This window comes from Pleurodeles waltl, chromosome 11, assembly GCF_031143425.1.
Source record: "Pleurodeles waltl isolate 20211129_DDA chromosome 11, aPleWal1.hap1.20221129, whole genome shotgun sequence".
Taxonomy (NCBI): domain Eukaryota; kingdom Metazoa; phylum Chordata; class Amphibia; order Caudata; family Salamandridae; genus Pleurodeles; species Pleurodeles waltl.
Window position 1 is genome coordinate 69062476 of NC_090450.1, and position 19325 is coordinate 69081800.

The 19325-nt window shown below is 43.9% G+C and overlaps 1 protein-coding gene across 1 annotated transcript in view; it reads left to right on the forward strand.

The window, feature by feature from the left end:
- The window catches only part of NDUFB5 (NADH:ubiquinone oxidoreductase subunit B5), a 47131-nt gene that overhangs the window by 8395 nt on the left and 19411 nt on the right, over positions 1–19325 (forward strand). The window contains exons 2-3 of the mRNA XM_069213084.1: positions 13711–13796; positions 17795–17861. Coding sequence (XP_069069185.1) covers positions 13711–13796; positions 17795–17861 — 153 coding nt within the window. The remainder of the gene's footprint in view (positions 1–13710; positions 13797–17794; positions 17862–19325) is intronic.

Genomic DNA, 19325 nt, shown 5'->3' on the forward strand with positions numbered 1-19325 from the left:
GCATTTACCAGGGTGCAATGGGGTGAACTGTGGTGGAATGAGAGGCAGTGTGCTCCCTCCCCCCCTTATAATTGTGTCTGAAGTTGGACTAGATGTGTACGCATCAAGGGTTCAGAGTCTGAAGAAAAACATCTGTGTGAAATGTGTTTTTGAGGGTATAATAATGCTGTTGCTGATTCTGTCTCCCCATATACTATAATCAAGAAGAGTTTATAGGAGGAAAAATCCATTAAGAAGTTTCATGAATAATTAGAACCACCAAATAGCTCACCTAAGAACTTTATGGGAACAACTACTGATAATATAGGGTTCAAGTTATTGCTATTCAACTTTAAAGTTAGACAAGCTGAATGTAAATTTTACATATCTAAAGAAGGTCCATCAGTATTGGAATGGAGGATCAGGATGATTTGGGTATGATTTTAGACTGAAATGTCCCAAACCTGTTCTGATATCACAGGACAAGGTGAATTAACTAATCATTAAATCGTTTTATAGTTTCATGGCAAAAAAGTGGGAAGCTACAAGTCTTTCAACATAAGATCATTAAAAAAGATTGTTACACCTAATAAAGCAAGGAGCAAATCTAAAACCATTTGGAGTGAAGTTTCTGAAGGGTTACAAAAAATACAATCTTCTGACTGGGTTGCACCTTTAGCTGTAGCACAACTCACCAATGGAAAAAATAGACTATGTAAAGACTTAAGAGATTTAATTAAGAATATTCTAGTTGATTAGTTTCCACTACCTAGAATTAATGAAATGCTGTCCATAACCAAAGGTATTGAGTGTTTTATAGCTATTGATCTTATTGCCACCTATAATCGGGTTCAACTACACCCCATCAGCAGAAGACTTACTGCTTTCATTACTCAGTTTTTCAATAAACATAAACGAGGGTTAAGGTACCTTCTGAACTCACGATGACCGCAGCAATGTTTTAGCGATTAATGTATGAAATAGTCAAAGGAATTGAACATGTAATTTTTTTCAGAACAGCATCCTAGTAGTGGGTACAACTAGAAAGAAGCAGAATTTGAAACTTGTTTTGTTTTTGTTTTGAATTCTGAATAAGAATGGTTTCGCTGCTGAGTACAGCTAGCATAAGATTGTATAAAAGAGGTTATGTACTTGGGCAATGTGGGGAAGGAATTAAACCAAAAGGATAACTAGTGGAAGCTAAAAAAAACAAGGACAAAGGAAGAGCATTCCAGGGTCTGGCTGTATTTATTCAAATGTTGTAAGTAATTTTTCTAGCAAAACATATCATACTTGACAACTTTGAAAGTTAAAAATAAGTTTGAATGGTCAAGAGTGTCAAGGTGCCTTCTAAGGAATAAAAAATATTTGCCAAGCTCTGCCCCTACACGGGTGTGACCCTAAATTGAAAGGTATTGTTACCACAGGTGCCAGTGGATAAGGAGTAGGAGCTGTCTTGACTCAAATTAGTGAGTTGGGAGAGGAGAATGTCATCATTTATGCCTCACTCTCCTCGACCCATACAGAAGAAAACTACTCTAATAGAACTTGAGGCACTTGAATGTGTATAGAGTCAAGAACATTTTAGGCAGAACATTTGGGGGTTCGCCGGTAACTTTAAAGAAGTGATCATAAACCTCTCACAAAAGTGCTCACAACAAAGGGGTTGTATAATGCTTCTTCTCCTTTAACTTGATTATCCATTAGATTGATGGGTTCCAGGTATGTGGTATGATACATGCCAGGAATAAAAAATAGAGTTGCATATTTTTTGAGTAGGTTACTATTGCTCTTGAAGCATGCACCGGTTGATGAATGTGAAAAGTTCTGTGTGGCAGAAGTAAATGAGTATATTTCTAATGAAGAAAGGTTCAATGCTCATGAAGAAGATCCTGTACTACAAGAAGTTAGTCAATATTAAACAAGGATACCCAGAGATAAATATACTTGGGGATGTTTGCAAAGTTTTTGGGAACTCATGCATGAAATTTCTGAAGTGGAAGGATAAGTTGTGATTTTGCCAGGATGAGGTAAAAGTTGGATTTTGGGCATCTTGGCATTGTTAAGAATAAAAGCAGGATTAAAAACTTGTATTGGTGATCACGTATGGCTTTCACTGTAGAAAGTAGGGTGAGAGAATGCCACAGTTGCAGTGATGCTGATAAAACATATTACAATGGGGCTGCCATTGTGTCCCATAAGTAGTCCTGGAATGCCTTGGGAAAGGATAGGCATCAACATTAGAGGACCCATCCTTGAAAAGGGGGAATTGAAGTATCTAATTGTGATTTTTGATAAATTCTCTAAATGGTCTGAAATTGGCTATGGCTTACACCTGAACTTGGACAAAACTGTATGTGCAGCCATCACTGATGTGCACCTTCTCTTCCCAGTCACCCTTAGACTCGAAGTGGCACCAGCCCATTTTAATTACCTATGTATTCGCATTGCAGTGGACCAACCGAGGTGCTGGGAGCTGAACATTGTCTTACTCTTCTTGTGGGTGAAGGTGGTCATGGCAGTTTGATGTAAGCTGCCTTTATCTGTCTCTGAATGTGACATGCTATTTAAGATGATTTTCCTCCTGCAACTGCTATGTTTGATGCAAAATTAAACTTAGGCGAGCCCTTCAAGCTCCATTCATAATTTTCAATCTCCTGTAATATCTTCTGTGTGGCACAGTGGCCCAGCATGAATATCCTTTTGTAAATGTGTAGTGTCACCATATGAAGGAGGGCTTGGCGTAACAAATATTAAATTACATTACTGGGCATCCCAAATAACCCCGTCAGGAATAGTTGGTTCTTCAACACAGTGATACCAGTATCCAGCTAGAGCAGCTCTAGCACTGTGTGTCTTTTTTTTGTTTTTTCTTTAAATGTTTTTATTTTCATTTTAACGCACAAACCAACAAAGGTAGCACAGTCACGTACATTATAAACAAGTGTCCACATACATCTACAATAGGTAGACAGTTTCTCATCCAGGGTAAGATTCATAAACAGTATATACAAACATAAGTTATAAATGAGAAAACTACATCTTAGATAGGACAGTATTTATCTTAAGGTAGCCCATGCTAGCTAATAGGGTGACCGGGGTGTGCCATGTGGCCGTCTCCTGTTGGCCCCAATCCATAATAAGTTCTCAACCATCCCAGATTTTGTGAAATGTGTGAGGGCAGCCTTCGCTGAGTTATGTCACCTTTTCTGCTGCCATACAGATCCAGCCCGCGTCTCCATTCCTGTATGGTGGATACCTCAGGTGCTCCCCAGTATCATGCCACATCCCTCTTAGCCACCACTAAGGCCAAGGTACTGAAGATCAGTTTAACGCCTGGAATATCTACACCATTTGGTATCCCCAACAGAACAAAGCGTGGGTCGAGTTGGAGTGGCACCTCGAATGTCGGAGAGCTACTGAATGATCGCTCTCCAGTAGCTTTGTATATATGGACATTCCCAGAGAGTGTACATAAAGGACCCAGGGCATCTGTGCATCACAGGCATTCTGCTGTAGTTGCACTTCCCATTGTGTGTAGCCTATGATGGCTATAGTACACCCTGTGCAATATTTTGATCTGTATTAGACGTAAGCTGTACAAAATGGCTACCTCCCGGGGGTGCATCAGCAGCGCCTCCCAGTCTATATCCTCCATATCGCCCATGTCTCGTAGCCATCTCTCTCGTAATGTGCCTAATGTGTCCGGCATGTTATTACTGACTGTGTGATATGTAACAGAGACTGCACCTCTTCCCATTTTGTCCATCAGGATACAGCCCTCCAAGGGGGCATATTGAGGTATCACAGATCACTCCAGCCATTCTGCCTCCCATGCATTTCTAAGTTGGGCATACTTCAGGAACTGGGACGTGTGCATTTTGGTATTCACTCTGTAGCGAGGAGAAGGGCATAAGGTCCACAGCCTCTAGAACATCCACCCCCCACCCCACCTTGGAGATCCCTATAGTGTCCCATGTCCCGAATCCCCGCAGCTTTGCGAGCTCCCGCAGCCATGTCCCCTTCTAGAGGGGTTTTTCCCTTGTGATCTTGCGGGCCCAGCCAAGTGTCCTTGTGATGCTTTCCCTATCATTGCAACCTGTGTCCCCAGCAAGTAACCCTTCCCTCTATATATTTTTTTATTTCAATTTATTGCTAAATTGGCAAAAGTACATCATACATTCACAGATTTATATAAATTAAAGTAGCACAGAATAGACAAAGGAGCAATAATCATACTTCCATTGCCCAACCGAAGACCCCCACCCAGTTCCAGTCCTGTAGAGTCAATACCTGTGCACGTCCCACTGTGGGAAAAGTTTAAGTGCTGCGGTCTCGTAGGTAAATAGAGCATATATCACCTCTATATGCATTGCATTTCCCCCAGATTTCGCCCCCTTCTGTGAGCACCCTCTACCCTCCTACGTTCCCCTCTCCGCCAGCATGCACCAGTCCATATCTCGCTTCCAGTCATGCAGCTCAGGTGGCTGGGGTAAGGCCCATAGCCTAGAGATATTTCTCTTAGCTATCATCATGCCTAAAGTCATATGAAGAATCTCTGGTCTTCTGAGCTCCAACGTGTCCCAGATATGTAACAAACATCACTTAATCGAGGTTGACTTTGCACTACGACAGATCTCATTTAAACATGCTATCATTGAGGACCAGTAGTTCCTTATCATCAGGCAATTCCAGAGAATGTGCCGAAATGACCCCTTCAGTATACACCCCCTGAGACAGTGAGTGTTGGGCTCCCTACCCATCTTAGATCTGCCAGGCATGATAGATGAGCTCTGTGGAGGACTTTCAACTGTACCAAACAGAACCTTGATCGGATCCCTGCCTCCCTTGGGGAGGGAAGTGCCTTGCCCCAGTCCTCATCTTTGAGACTGCCCATATCCTATTCCAATAGCAGTTTAAGGTGCTTTAGTGGGTCTGGGGAATTGTTAACCAATGTCTCATATGTGAATGAGATGGCTTTGCTATGGAAGTGTTCTTCAACAATTTCTTCTCCACAGGGGAGGCCTCCAGTACCTCCATCCCCTTTGAGAGTACAGATCGTAACACGTTGTACTTTGAAGTAGCGATAATGTTCAGAGGGTGCTAATTTTTATTCCTCTTACAGTCGATGGAATGTAAGAACATCAGTTTGTGGCCCAAGGTCTCTAACCCTGGAGATACCGATAAGGTTCCACTTATAGAAGCAAAGGAGGACGCCCAGTGTACCCAGTGCCTTGGTTCCTGTGGCATTTCCCCTTCCCACCCCAGGGCGCAGAGTGCAGCCTGCCAGTACCCAGTCGTCACTAGAGTTGGTCCTGGGGTGCATGTCGATCTGGGGATGCGTAAATGGCCATTAGATACCCTCCTGGATGCATCCGTCTTCTTTCCATGCGATATGCCGGGTTGCCTTGGGGGGCATGCATCCATTAGTTCATGGTTGTCAGCTGTGCCGCCCAAAGGTATTTTCTGGTGTCGGGTTGGTCAATCCCTCCGTGATACCTCCACCCATCAGTTTGACTTGGGCTATTTTCAGCTGACCCCTGTTCCAGAAGAGATCTCTAAGTTCACTGTCTAATGTTCCGTAGGTAGTGTTGTGGGACGGTGTATAGTGTGTTGTGCAGAACATACCGGAAGTGATGCAGGGCATCATTTTAAATAAGGCGGCCCTGCCTATCAGCAACAGCGGGAGTGATCTCTAGTGTTGGATGTCCTGCTTGAGGCGTGCCAGAATGGGAAGTAGATTGCAGGAGTAATAAAGGGCTGCATCAGTAGTCACGTAGATACCGAAGTACTTGAACTATTTCTGCGGCATATCCCTGAGGTAGCCGGGGTGACTCACCCCTGAGGATGTAGATGATTTACTTTGTCCAGTGTTTGTATACCCTGAGTTTGGCTTGATAGGGTCATTTTATGCATTATCCGTTCAATGGAAGTTGGGGGTTCCGCTACATAGAGCAGGACACCATCTGCTTGATATCCTGTCTGTCCATTGCAACTCCATCCTCCCTCACCCACGCCGCCAGCGGTTCAAGGCGCAAAGCAAACAGGAAGGGGGAGAGCGGACACCCTTGCCTAGTAGTATGTTGGAGGGTGAATATCCTTGATATGGCCGAGTTAACTACCCCCGGTACGGGTGTGGAAGAGTAGAGGAGTCACACCCATGATACAAATCGGGGACCGAAATCTAGCCTCTCCAGCATGGCAAATGAATAAGGTAATTCCACTGTGTCGAAGGCCATAGGAGCATCAAGCGAGTGGACCGCTGCCTCTTCACACTGTGCCAGACTGTCTGAGCACTCCTTGCAATCTACGAAGATTTAGTGCCGTGTTCCGGACAGGCATAAAGCCGGACTGGTCAGGGTGTATCAATATGTGTACAATCAGAGGTCAATATTTTGGCTAGTATTTTCACCTCCGTGTTGAGCAGAGAGATCGGCCGCATGAGCCACATTCTCCCTCCGGTTTCTCTTACTTACGTATTACAAATATAGAGGCCAGGTAGTGGTCCCAAGGGAGCCTGCCTTTTTGTAGGCTTTCTTCGTACATCTTTTTTAAGTGGGGGGGGGCAAGCTTAGTAGCTGACATCTTTCATAATTCAATTGGGGCACCCTTAGGGCAGATAGCTTTGCCAGGCTTCAGCTCCTGGATGACCCCTACTATTTCCTCTGAGAGCTCCTTCTCTAGTGCCTCTGTCTTCTGCAAGGAGGGTTGGTAGGGGTTTATCCACCAGGAGTTCACACGAGTCCTCCCTTGTGGCTGTAACTCCAGTTGAGTACAGTCCAGTGTAATATGAAGAAAACGTCTCCTCAATACTCTATCGCTGACCAGCTCTCCCATCGCCATCTGGACTCACACCCCACCCCTCCACCACCACACTCATCGATTTGGTTCTTCTCTTCTATTGAGCCAGGCCAGGAGTTTCCCGGCCTTGTCACCCGCCTCATACAGCCGGTGTTGTACTGCTCTGTGGTAGGTCTTGGCTGCCTCTTGTGCTACATCACGGTACACTTGTTGCTTGAGCACCAGTACATGGGCTGTATCATCTAGCACCGAGAGGCTCATTTCAAGAGCCATCATTTCCCATTCTAGAGTCTCCATTTTTGCCCATTTTTCCTTTCTGTGTCCTACTATTGTGGAAAGACTAACTCCCTTAATTACCGCCTTATATGCTTCCTACACTGTCTGAGCTGAGGCCACCAATGAGCCGTTTTCCTCAAAGTAGCACTCAGTCACTTCTGTCAATGTTTCCATGACCTTTGGCACCTTGAAGTACCAGGGGTTCAGTATAATACGTCTGAGGATGTTACTGTTGCCGTAGCCGTAGATCAGCCACAAGGGGTAATGGTCGGAGATGCCCCATGCTAGGTGGTGGACTTTGACTTCTCGAACTGGTGTCAGTTGACTGGCGACGTAATGAAGAAGTCAATACGGGAGAGACTATTGTGTGCCATGGAGTGAAGGGAAAGTGTTTCTCAGTGGGGCGGAAGGCTTTCCATAAATCCATGAGTCCCTGGGAACGTGAGGAAGTAGGCCAAGTGTCGTTGTGTTGGGTTTATCTGTTGAGAGTGGGGGGGCTGCCGGTCGCTAGCGTCACATAGTGTTGCATTGAAATCACCTCCCATAATTAGGTCCCCATCAGGGAGTTCTGGCAGGAGTGCATTCAACTCTGGAAGTGGGTGTCATGAAGGTGAAGGGGAATGTACTCCGAGGAGATTCATGGCGGCCCCATCCCAGATCCCCGAGAGGACCATGTATCATCCCTGTGCATCGGACCAAATGTGTTGAATAGTGAGGGGGGGAGTGATTTTTCACTACAATGCCCACCCCCTCACAGCGGTGGTGAAGCCAGCGTGTTCGACCAGTTTTTACCCTCCACCTATCTAATGTGTGACATTTATTTCCCATTAAGTGGGTCTCCTGTAGGAGGACCTCATTGGGGAGTGTCTTTTGAGATACTGCTGGTACTGAGTTAGTAACCCCTGTGTGATCTTGTCGCCAAGCCCATTGACATTCCAGAGCAGAAGACGCAGTGTCGGTATGTTCATATGTGTATGCACATTATTGGGGATTTGGTCTGTTGTGAGCTATTGTGACTGGCAGTATGGACTTCGGTTGGTGGTGTCCACATATTGGTAGTGAAGTAACTCTTTCTCTTTCTGTGGTGATGGTGACCGAAATGCATCTTGCCTTAGCTCCAACAACAAACAAACAAAATTTCCAAGTACCTGTCCTTAAACCCCCCGGTCTCACTGCAAATCGGGCCCTGAGCTACCGACTACCCCAACCATGCATTGTGCCTGTCGCTCCAGTTGAACATTAAACTAGTGAGGAGTTATGGCTAGCGCCCATTAAACCCCCTCCCAGCCCCCAGAACAACTCTTTAGCTTTACTGCGTTTGCCTGGTCCGGTGCAAGACTGGCTGAAGGGTGCCACTGAGTAGCAAGTTTATGCATCAGGGAGGTGGTCCATTTTGGTAGACTCAGTCTGTGAGTTCAAACCAATCGTGTTGTTGTCCTTGGGTCTACTCCTGCTGAGATGGGCAGTGGTTCAAGACTGGTGATAGGGGGGGGGGGGGGGGGGGCTCTTGCGTGACCCTTGTCTGGGGGGTGTTTATGCCCCATCGGAGGCCCCCCCCCTTGTTGCTTCCTGGGTCGGTCCACCCTTCCTGTGTCTCCAGCTCTTTACCAGCCCTCGAGCCAATCCCACATTGCTTCTGGGAGAAGAAGTTTTGGCCTTGGCTACTACGCAAGCTGTGCTGGGAATATCATTGAGTATTTGACATCTTGGTCTTGAAGATCCCTTTTGACATCGAGAAAGTCACGTTGAAGTTTCTGCACATGTTGGGTGAAATTAGGAAAGAAAGTGATGATGGCATTTCCACTTCGTAGACTGAGAGCTCTAAGCAGCGTCTGGAGAATTTTACATCTCAGTCTCAAAAGTTAAATATCTGCGACATGATGCGGTGCGGTTAACCCCCACTTCTAATAAAATGTGCCACATATTATCCTGGGTTTATCAGGTCAAACGCGGCCTCTAAATTCATAAATGCAAGAGACCTATATTTAATACTGATCATAAAAAGATTAAGACATTGGTCAATTGTCAGCCTGCCCTTTTGGAGCCCATATTGGCATCCCAATATTATATTATCATTCACCAATAAGCACAGTCTGTCCAATATCACCCTGGCCAATACTTTTACTACGGAATCGAGCAGGGAAAAAAGCCTATAACACTAGGGCTTACCCTTGTCACCTTTTTTAAATACCTGGAGAAATATCGAACTAGACCAGGACGGTGGGGAACCCATCTGTACTGCAGCATTCAGAACCAATGTTGGCATAGGGGCCCAAATCTCATTAAACTGTCAAAAATAAATTTAGTGGGATCCCATCTGGCCTCGGGGCCTTGTTCCTAGTGAGTCCCAGGATTCCCTGTTTAACTTCTTCAAGGGTAAAAACCAAAGTAAACTTTCCTCACACCTCCTGGGCCTCCGTGCCCGGCATGACCTATACAGGACAGTCCTACATATTCTCAAAATGATCCACCCAAACCTTGGCTGGTATGTGATGATATCCTCTGGGACAAAGCTTAGCGGATTAATAACACTCCAAAACTTTGCACTGTCTTTGATGGTACTAGCATCTACCAAATCCTCCCAAACTCTTCTTCTTAAATACCCCTTCCTTCTCTTAAGGTCTTCTTTGTATGAGCGCCTACACACGCTCATCAGTTCCTTGTCTCTGGGGGAGGATTTAAGTGCACTCTTTAGTGTACGCAAGGCCCTCAAGCAGCCTGAGTCAGACCATTTTGGGGTGTGTTTAGGGGGCTTGCTATAATCCATGGGAAGAAGATTTTTTTTACCTTTGCTGAAATAGCTGTAAAAAGCAACTAAATGATCCTCGTCTGAGGAAGCGGGTTCTAGGCAAATTGCCCATTCTATCTGGCAACTTAGAAAAAGAGCAGTTGCAAAGGTATCAGGCTCCACTAGAGACCATTTTAAATGTCTCCCCTTAATCTGAATCTGGGGAGCAGTTTGCTGACAAGCAACGTTCCTTAGAGCTAGTCTTGGACCCCTTAGGCTCAATAACAGGGTATGATGATTGCCAAGAGGTTAGCAAATGACTTCAAATTTGGTGATTATATGAAGTATAGTAACAGAGACAAAGATTTAATTAACAATCGAGGCCCAGTGGCTTCCTTGATACGTTGGAACAAGTATCCCTTCCTCTGAAACTGAAATCGTACCCTAAGTATGCACAAGAGTGAAGTCACTTAACATCAATGATAAGTCATTACCTTCTGGGGAATGTTCCAAGTGGGGCTCCTGGTTCAAACAACATTTACTCGAGATGCTAGAGGACAGGAGCTACAAATCATATACCAGTCCTCCCACATTCCCCAGCCCACCGAGGTGTGTGTGTTAAAGTCCCTATCGAATATGGAGTTTGTCAACCTTTCACCATTCTGTCTCCCTAACTGCTCCATGAACATGATCAAACTGTGGACATTAGTAATATCAAGATTCTAGGTTTTAACATTCAAAACATTTTGCAGCACTAGGTTAAAGATCCACCAAGTGTAATCTTTAAGGCTCGAATAGTATCAGCAATGGACGATAGCTTTCTTACCCACCCGTTTATCCTAATGGAGACAAAAATTATCATACCCTCTCTAGATTGACCAGTAGCTGGTTTGAAATATATTTTATAACCCTCGATATGGAACACTTTCTCACACTTCCACGTTTCTTGAAGACGGATTAGATTGAAACCTTTTACAAAACAAAAGGTATTGATTCTGCCTCCTTGAATTTAGGGGGACAGCCCTAATGTATTTCAACTAAGTAGACTTATGTCATCCTGGGTTCTTAAAGTTGTAACATCCATCCTTTGAGCAGAAATAACCTTGCAAGCAGAACACTCCACCCCAATTAAAGATTCTGCTGCTGTAGGTTCACGTCAATCAGGGGCATCCAGCTGGGTCAAAGGGGCAAATCTATTATGACATGTTACTTGGGGACGAGTAGACTGCCACAGTGTATGAGTCATTATATGAGATCTCTTCTGGAGCCCTGTAAATAATTTCCCATGAGTTGGTCTGTTGAAAAAGCCCAATGGCAAAACCTGGGTGGCGGAAGATAAACTTCCTCTGCTGAGATCCGCCCTATCAAGTACATGTTCAGCCATATGACCCCTCCTAAAATGAACAAGAATACAATGTCTCTACATGGTCTTTGGTCCCTTGCCCAGCCATTTTACTTTTCTCACCATATTGATTCAATCTGAGGTAGTTACACCAAAGCTAAAATGGCTGCCCAACCAAGCGCACTACTTTATTCTTCAGTTCCCTGTACGACTGTGACAAATTAGTACCCAGAGGAGGATCATTACCCCAAAACTCCACTTAGGTCGTTGCATTGGTGGGGAGATCAATTTTGGCAAATTCGGGGTGCTAGATTTTTTTATAGCTTCCCTCTTTGTTGCTGTAGGCCTAAAACTCATAGAATTTTCCGTTATAAGATCCTTACCCGGATCACTAGTACTATTAAAGCCCCCTCAATCTCATTTCCAGGAATTCTCACAAAATAGATTCAGTTTCAGATGGCCCTGGCTTTATGTGATTGGATGGGAGCCTTCCCTTCTAACTGGTATAAACATATCCATATGAGAAGCCACTGATAGTTCCAGCAGTGGCCGCTGTGAGGATCCTGTTAATTGCCCACCAATTGCACGCAGGATAACTTAATTCTGTTCACTAGAGGCTCCGCTAACCCCTTTATAAAAAGTTCAAGTCTAGAATATAGCTAATCCACGCAGTATTGTACCTTGCTTTCAATCTGGTCCTCCATCAAATTATTCCCTAGTTTAACCTTTGATCTAGGGGACGAGCCACCTTCCTTTCCCAGATCCCATCTCTCTCTCTCTCTTTTCTTCCATTTCCATACTGGAGAATGAGAGTTTTCCATTGTTCTGAATCTGAAAGGCACAGGATGGGAACTTCGGCTGGAACCGGGGCCCCATAATGAACATGCGCTACAGCCTTTAAAGGGTTCATATCTGGCCTACCTATTAGTGACCGAGGGCCATTGTTGACAGCAAATAATGCTGCATCCCCTCCAAGCTGTGCCATTATTTGTCTTCTACATGCGTGATTTTTTTTTTTTTCTCCAAAACCCCAGCGGCAATCAGGGTAGCGCCAACAGGTCCTCCGTACTCTAAACCAAATAACCATTGTCCGGGGGCCCCTTGCTAATTAGATTGCATGGACAATCTCTAGTTCACCAGCTTCTGCGACCAGAGGCTTCCCCAGACATAACTTGGTTCCTTCTCTCCCAATGTGTGAACTGGCCTGGTTCTGATAAAAAGTTCCAGCTCTTACCAGTAACACGCTCTGATCCCCGAAAGTCAACACTGCCTGTAATCTCTGACCATGTTTTATAGAAAGGAAAGCTAAGCCAAGGGGGGTGGCCCAGCTCCGCCTCAGTCAAACAGGGATGGGCGCAGACGGGCCCGCCCTTGGCCTTGGTATTGCCCATGCTCGTCCTGGCAGAAGGTCGCTCCACAGACTTATAAGAACCTCCTGGCACATTCACGTCCATGTACGTGGCTCCAGCCTCAACCAGTGTTGAGGGTTGTAGTTGGATGCCCCCCTTGCTCCACAACCAGTCTCCCGTGCAGCGGTTGCCTCGCCTACTTAGTTACTTATAGGGGATGCCCTGGCCCCGATAGGATTGTGAACTGCAGGCTGGGCAAAGACACTATGTAAGTGCAGGAAAGGAAAATAGCCATGGTTTAAGGTATTTTCAAAATATCTGGGGTTTATGAAACTAATTAGGAACTGGTGGAAGAGCATTGCACAGTTTGGCAGCCATGTAAGAAAGAAAAGCTGCAAGTCTGATAAATTGTGGGCAGTAGGAGACAAGCATAAGCAAATTTAAAAAGTCATACCGGCAATTTTGATTGAGAAACCTCCAGCCTTTCTAAAAAAGCACGATGGACTTTACCGCAGCATGTTACAAAGGCAAAGAAGACTTGTGAGGGCTTTTGCAGCCTTTTTCATTCGAAATGTAATCATTTTGAGGTAGTTTGAGGGTATCAATTGCAACTGGGTAGCAGTGTCCACATTTGTCACGTTTTATCCGACCTTTCCTTTGGAAATTGATGCAGTATTTGCTAAGGTACAAATTGTTTTTACTTGTTAATACTGAACGTGCATCCTCCTAACAAGCCAGGGATGTGGCGTAACCTTGAAGGCGGCTGCTAGCAGTGCCTAGCCTGGGCTTGCTTGTCTCCACTTAAAACCTCTTTTGAGTAATGAAGAACTCCACTCAAAGTTTAAAAAGAAAGGGAACATTTAATAATCTTTCATTTTTTAATTCAAGGCAGTATACTTAACATTTGGCAGAAATTTAAAGTTATGAACTCAGATTGTTAACCTTCCAGTGTCTTTCCACCATGGACGGTTGTGGTAAAAACAACGGTCTCTTAAAAGATGTATGTTTTCAACAGTGCACTCCGTGGAAAGTCGTTGTTTGTGGCAGTTATTCATGTGAGAGTTTTCCTGTGTCAGGTGGAAATTTGTCTTGTTTTTGTTGTAAATAACTTTGATAAGTAACAAACCTTTTAAATGCCAATTTATGACCCCTTCCACATGCAACAAAAATGGTTGGGCCAAATGATTTGATTGCCTAACGATCTTATCTTATCTTTTTTCTTTTATATTTTGCAGTTCCAATTCGACATGAGAGCCATGGGAAGAGAATGTTTGTCATTAAACCTGCACATTACTACGATACAAGATTTCTAAATTTGCTGGTGTGTGAATTTTTTCTTTTTGGTATACCCAATATTCTTGTTGCTTTTTATATTCTAATTTTAAATGCTGCAGGGGTAACTCATTTTCTTTCATTATTGATTTAAAAAAATAAAAATAAAATAAAAAGTACATTTAAGTATGTATTTGGATTATGTAAGAGATTTTCGCATTTGAGCCTTAAAAATTAATCCACCTTGCATTTGGGATGGTGGTGTTTTCCCTCCATCCTTGTATTGTTTTTCCTCTGTTCCTATCTCTAAATACTAATGCATTGTTCATCTTACCCATCCCCAATAACAGATGCAGGGGCTAAAAGACCCCACATGTAAATTGGTGCATGCTGGTAATAATACACAGCTCTGAGCATTTGGTCAAACTCCCAAAGTAAGGAAGACACTTTTCTGTTTGTATGTGTATAGCCATACCTGCTCTATAAATCCAGCATCCCAGAAAAGTTAGCATATTAAAGTAGAAAGGCATTTTGGGAGGACAAGACAATATTGATTATGAGAAGAGTTCATCACTTATTTGCCAAACATTAGGAACGCACCATGTTGCACTGATCACAGAATTGCTAATCCAGACTTCTTTTCCGAGGCGGCAGAGAGCGTGCCTATGTGAACAGATTACCACTTCCCTGGGGCAAAACTGCAAAGATGGAGTGGGCCCCAGGACCGGCTCCTGCTACCCTCCGTGGTGCCCACCTTTGGGAGGTATCAGTATGCTTTTGATTGGCAAGAGATGACTGCTCCCTCCAAGCAAAAAAAGAACACTTCGTTTTCATCAAGCGGGAGCTTTAAAAATGCTCCTGCGTGCTGAAAGTGGAGCTTTCATCTCTTTCCCTGCATGCAGTCATGCGAGCAGGTAAAGTGATTAAATGGTTGCTCCAACAGGCACGGAGCTGCTATTTAAAGCAGCTCCCTGCATGTGGGACCAATGCTGGCTCCAGCAGAAGATTGGGGCCGGTGGGACGACAGGGGCCTTGAGGGTCCTCCAGTGGACTCCATATATCTATACTGGGTGCCCTGGGCACCCAGGTATATTACCTTCCCGGGGCCTGGAGGCACCCCCACCCCCCATACTTTACAAATGTAATCCCAGGGAGGTGGAGGTACCGGGGGAGGGAGCCTGGGTCCATTCACCCCCCCCCCCAATTACTTTGTTGATGCTGTCACAGGGAGGTGGTGGTCCACAGGACGTGTGGAACTCTGCACGGCCTCCATATATTTTTTTAGGTCTGTCCGTGTGGGAGGGGTGGGAGTGGTCCCCTGGGCTCAGGTAGGGGGTCCTTGGGTCCCCCCCATATATTTTTTATTAGGTAGCCTTGGTGTAGAGGTAGTGCTCGAAGGGGCCCGTGCAGATTGATTATATATAATGTTGTCCCCTTTAAGCTCCAAACCTCTTGGGCTGTGGTGGCGGTGGGTGGCGCTTAAAGTGGGTTGACTGCGGCGCCTGTTAACACCCGCCGCGCAAGGCTGTGCATGGTGTTGGCTGGTTATAGGAAAGGCGCATTACATATAAATATGTATGGGGACAGTACAAGTTTGTGGGAGTGTTTCAATATCAACTTGAAATGGTGTTAGTGTGATTAATAGAGAGAGTACATTGCAGTTCTTATACACTTAAAACTACCTCCACTGCATCCACAAATGTGCTGCTGCATTTCATGCACAGGCTGTCCAATGGTTGCTGGCACATCCCTGGGGACTCCACCATACTTGTTGTGTGGACTAGTAGGATGTTGTATAAACATGTTATTTAAACGTTTCTTTGTCCATTTTATACTTTATTTTGCCTGTACGCATTACTTGGGTTTAACTGTGCCACCTTGCAGCACCAAACAATGCTAAATGAACACCAATGCAGTATATATTCTGTTTACACAACCGGCGAGCACCTCATGTACTAGTGCTATTCTAGTATAAAGAGGCCCTCTGTTAATTCTCAGTTTGTTCTTTATTACACCCGTATATCAGATGTTAGCTCAGTGATAAAGGACACATAAGGGAACTGCAATGTAATACAGAGCTTAAACTGATGTTGTTTGTCCATAATCCTACAATGTGCTGAAAAGGAGGAGCTGTGATCAGAAATATCATTCCATATAAAGACCACAGTCATTTTGCAGTAGACTCCTATATCTGAAAGGGGGTTAAGGCTGGGCAGAGGCAGTCATGTGCTTGTGTATTAAAAGAAAGATACCCCTCCACATTGTCCATTTGTCCTCTTGTTAAATGGGTGGTTCATAGTAGGGCTCTTCAGAACTGTTAGTTGAGCTTGTCCATCTGTATCTGTATGGCTTGTATTTTTGTGCCAATATTGAGCAATAGGTGCTGTAATTACACATTAGTTCATACACAAGTGAGGCACATGAACCAGCCTTCATCCTAGCAACTCTTCAAATATTTATTGGTTCTGATGTTAGCCAGAACTTTTTGTTTTTAGTTGTTTTAGGGTGAAATAATTTTATTAAAATATATACACAATCTGTACATCTGCATATAATATATGTAAAACAGTTTACTTCTTTCTGAAACTTCTCAAACTTTCTGACTAATTTTTAATTGTAGTCTTTGACCTCATATTCTGAGGAATGCCACCTAATTGAGGAATCGGGGAGAAAGGGGAGGGGGCTGATCAGATTGGGGAAACACATGAAGAGCAAGGAGTGTACTTCAAACAGAAAGTATTAGGTGGAGAATCACGAAGCAGCACAAAAGTTTAACTCTCTCCAAAGCCTTGTTGCTGAATATGCGACAAGCAGGGGCAAAGCAGAGAATGTTTAATTAGTATGCCAAAATCGCATGTTTGGCTAAAGCCCATAATTGATATAACATAGATTAGATAGCATCAGTTTTCGAGGAAATGTATTCCTTATGTGCATGCCAGACTTTGAATCATCATTGTTCCTGTTTCCGCCTTTACTCCCAGGTTCAGTGACTCTTTTGTAGAGCGGTTGCATCTCTCTTCTTATGTTGTTTGGTCCTCAAATTCTCCTGTCTTCACTCTGCAGAGTCTTTCACATTGGATGCTGTTCGCAGGGTGGGATCTCAAAACTGCAATGATTGTCACCTACAGAGTTTACTTCTGATGGCGCCGTGTGGGCTTTCCATACTATTTCAATATCCAAAGCCTGAGTCGAAGCCCAGGTAGTCCTGTAAAAAGGACATCAATGAATTGGTCAAGGTGGTATCAGAGGCCACTGAGAGAACTCGAGATGCAGACATTGATGCTCTCTGGTCATTTTTCAGCCTTTCCACTGTATTGTCTAGGAATGTCATCACTTCTGTCGTGTTTCTGAAGGAGCCTGGTTCCTGTGCCTCGCGGGGCACTGTTTAGCTCTCCAAGTGGAGTGGTTTGTTTTCTGCTATTTTCCTCTCTCCCTCTGCTATCCTACCTTCCGTTTTCTCTAGCAGTGTGTGTGCCTGTGTTGTTCTGGTGACCTTCGAAATTAGTTTATCAGAGAACAGAAAACGAACTAGAGTGGAGGGAGAAGATACAGGGCAGAAGCTTGCCAGGACAGCCTCTGGTTAACTAAAGTTTGGCTAGTACAACAAGTATTTTATTCTTTATAGTTACTCTATACATCCCTCCTTTCTTCATGCTCAGTTTGGAAAAAAGACTCATTCTCACATACTCTCTTTTGTGACTTGGGCATTCATATCGTGGCATGTCTTGGTTGTAGTTTTTGGGTATTTGGAATGGGGTGTGGTATTTCAAATTTTGCTAGGCAATGGAATATTGTATTCTCTAGTTATACTCCTTATGATATGAAGCTTTTCTGTGCACTACCTGCAATTATTTCTAAATAAAAACCCTTTATAATTGGGAGATATAGTTTTGGCTGCTTAGCTTGTAGGGTGAAATATTCTATTGTCTTACGTTATCAGACACATTTAAACAAGTTACTTTTATCTCATGAGTGTTTGGTGGGACACTGTTTATGTTACTAGAAAAGAATGATGTCTACATTTTACCCATTGTTTTTTTCCAATAGAAATACTACATTTTGTTGACTGGGATACCAACGGTGGTATTGTTAACCTTCATCAATGTCTTCATTGGTAAGTATTCTATAGTTTTTTAAACGTTTTTTTTATTTATATGTAGTGGTTACCAAATCAAACTCTAGCACATACCTCACTTGTTGCTACTGAGATCACTCAAGTCTCTCTCGCCTTTTTCCTGCACTGTAGTAAAAGTGTTAGCCTGATATTACCCTAAACAGTTTAGAGATTTGGCTATTTGACATTTCTTTAGTAACTATTTGACCAACCAATGGATACATAATTTTGATGCATTCTGACCTCCGGACACATCCCTTCCAAGCCTAATTTTCTATCAAGAGCCCTGAAAAGTGTGTCTAAATTTTAAGTATCAAGTCCAGACACCTCCCTAATTTTATTGTTCTATCCCATGGCTTTATCCTTTCACGCAACTGCTGTTTTCCCCGTTCCCTAAGCTTGTTGCGATCCAAATGAGATTTCTCTCTTTTCTCTTCTGGAGGTAAATACCTTTGCCGTATAGCTATGACTCTTCCAATTCTTTCGGTTTCTGTGACTCATGTCCAGATCTTCATCTAAGTTTGTGCACTCAGTATTATTAAACACCCTGTTTTTTCTCACTATTTCCGGTGGTTCAGGTCTCTGCCTCCACACACCCTTACACCATCGTTATTTGGGGGGTGGGGGGCGGTGATATTTTGCAACATTTGGTCCTGTGGAAAGTTTCTTGGCCACCTCAAGTGATGTGTTTAGCCATAGAAATGTATTTTATTACCTATATTTTCTGGGATACTATTGTTGGTAGATTGCGATTCCATACGGGTTTATTTACTGCACATTTACCGGTAGATCAGTGGCTGAGTGTTTTTGTATTTTCAACTGCTTGCTGAATTGCTAAATTATTTACAGATTGTAGAAGCGAAGAAATCGATGTCTGGACCACACATGTCCTTGCCACAGAAGCCTAAAGGCATGTCTTAATAGGCACCACGTACATCAAAAGCAATATTAGCACGGATACTAATAAATAAAGAAACTTTCTAGAAGTTTTAAGGCTTACTGCCAAGATCCGTGCTTGCTTTCTAGTTCCTGAAAATATTAGTGAAGTGTCGAATGGGATCGACAATGCAAAAGAAACTCATGAGCTGTTTTAAGGCTCTTTTCCCTCATCTGCGCACAAACATGGCTTGCTTCATCGTGGTGTGTTTCTAGTGCAACAAGGACAATGCATCTGATCCGTACAGTAAAGGCGCACACTCTATTTACACACTATGAAAATTATCGTATGTGTTGGTGAGAGTGCAACAGGGAAATATAGAGTAGTAGGGTGACACTGCCTGCCACTCTGTTTAATGACGGGGAGGGGGCAACTAACCGTTAAAGTGGGGGGAGCTGAAGTGGATTGGCTGAACCCAAACTCATGGTGACCTTGAGGCCATCTTCAGGGACTGAAGTGCAGAGTGCGTATGTTGAGCTAGCTGTCCTGGCAGTATGTCCACCCCAGTCTTCCTCTGGGAACAAAGA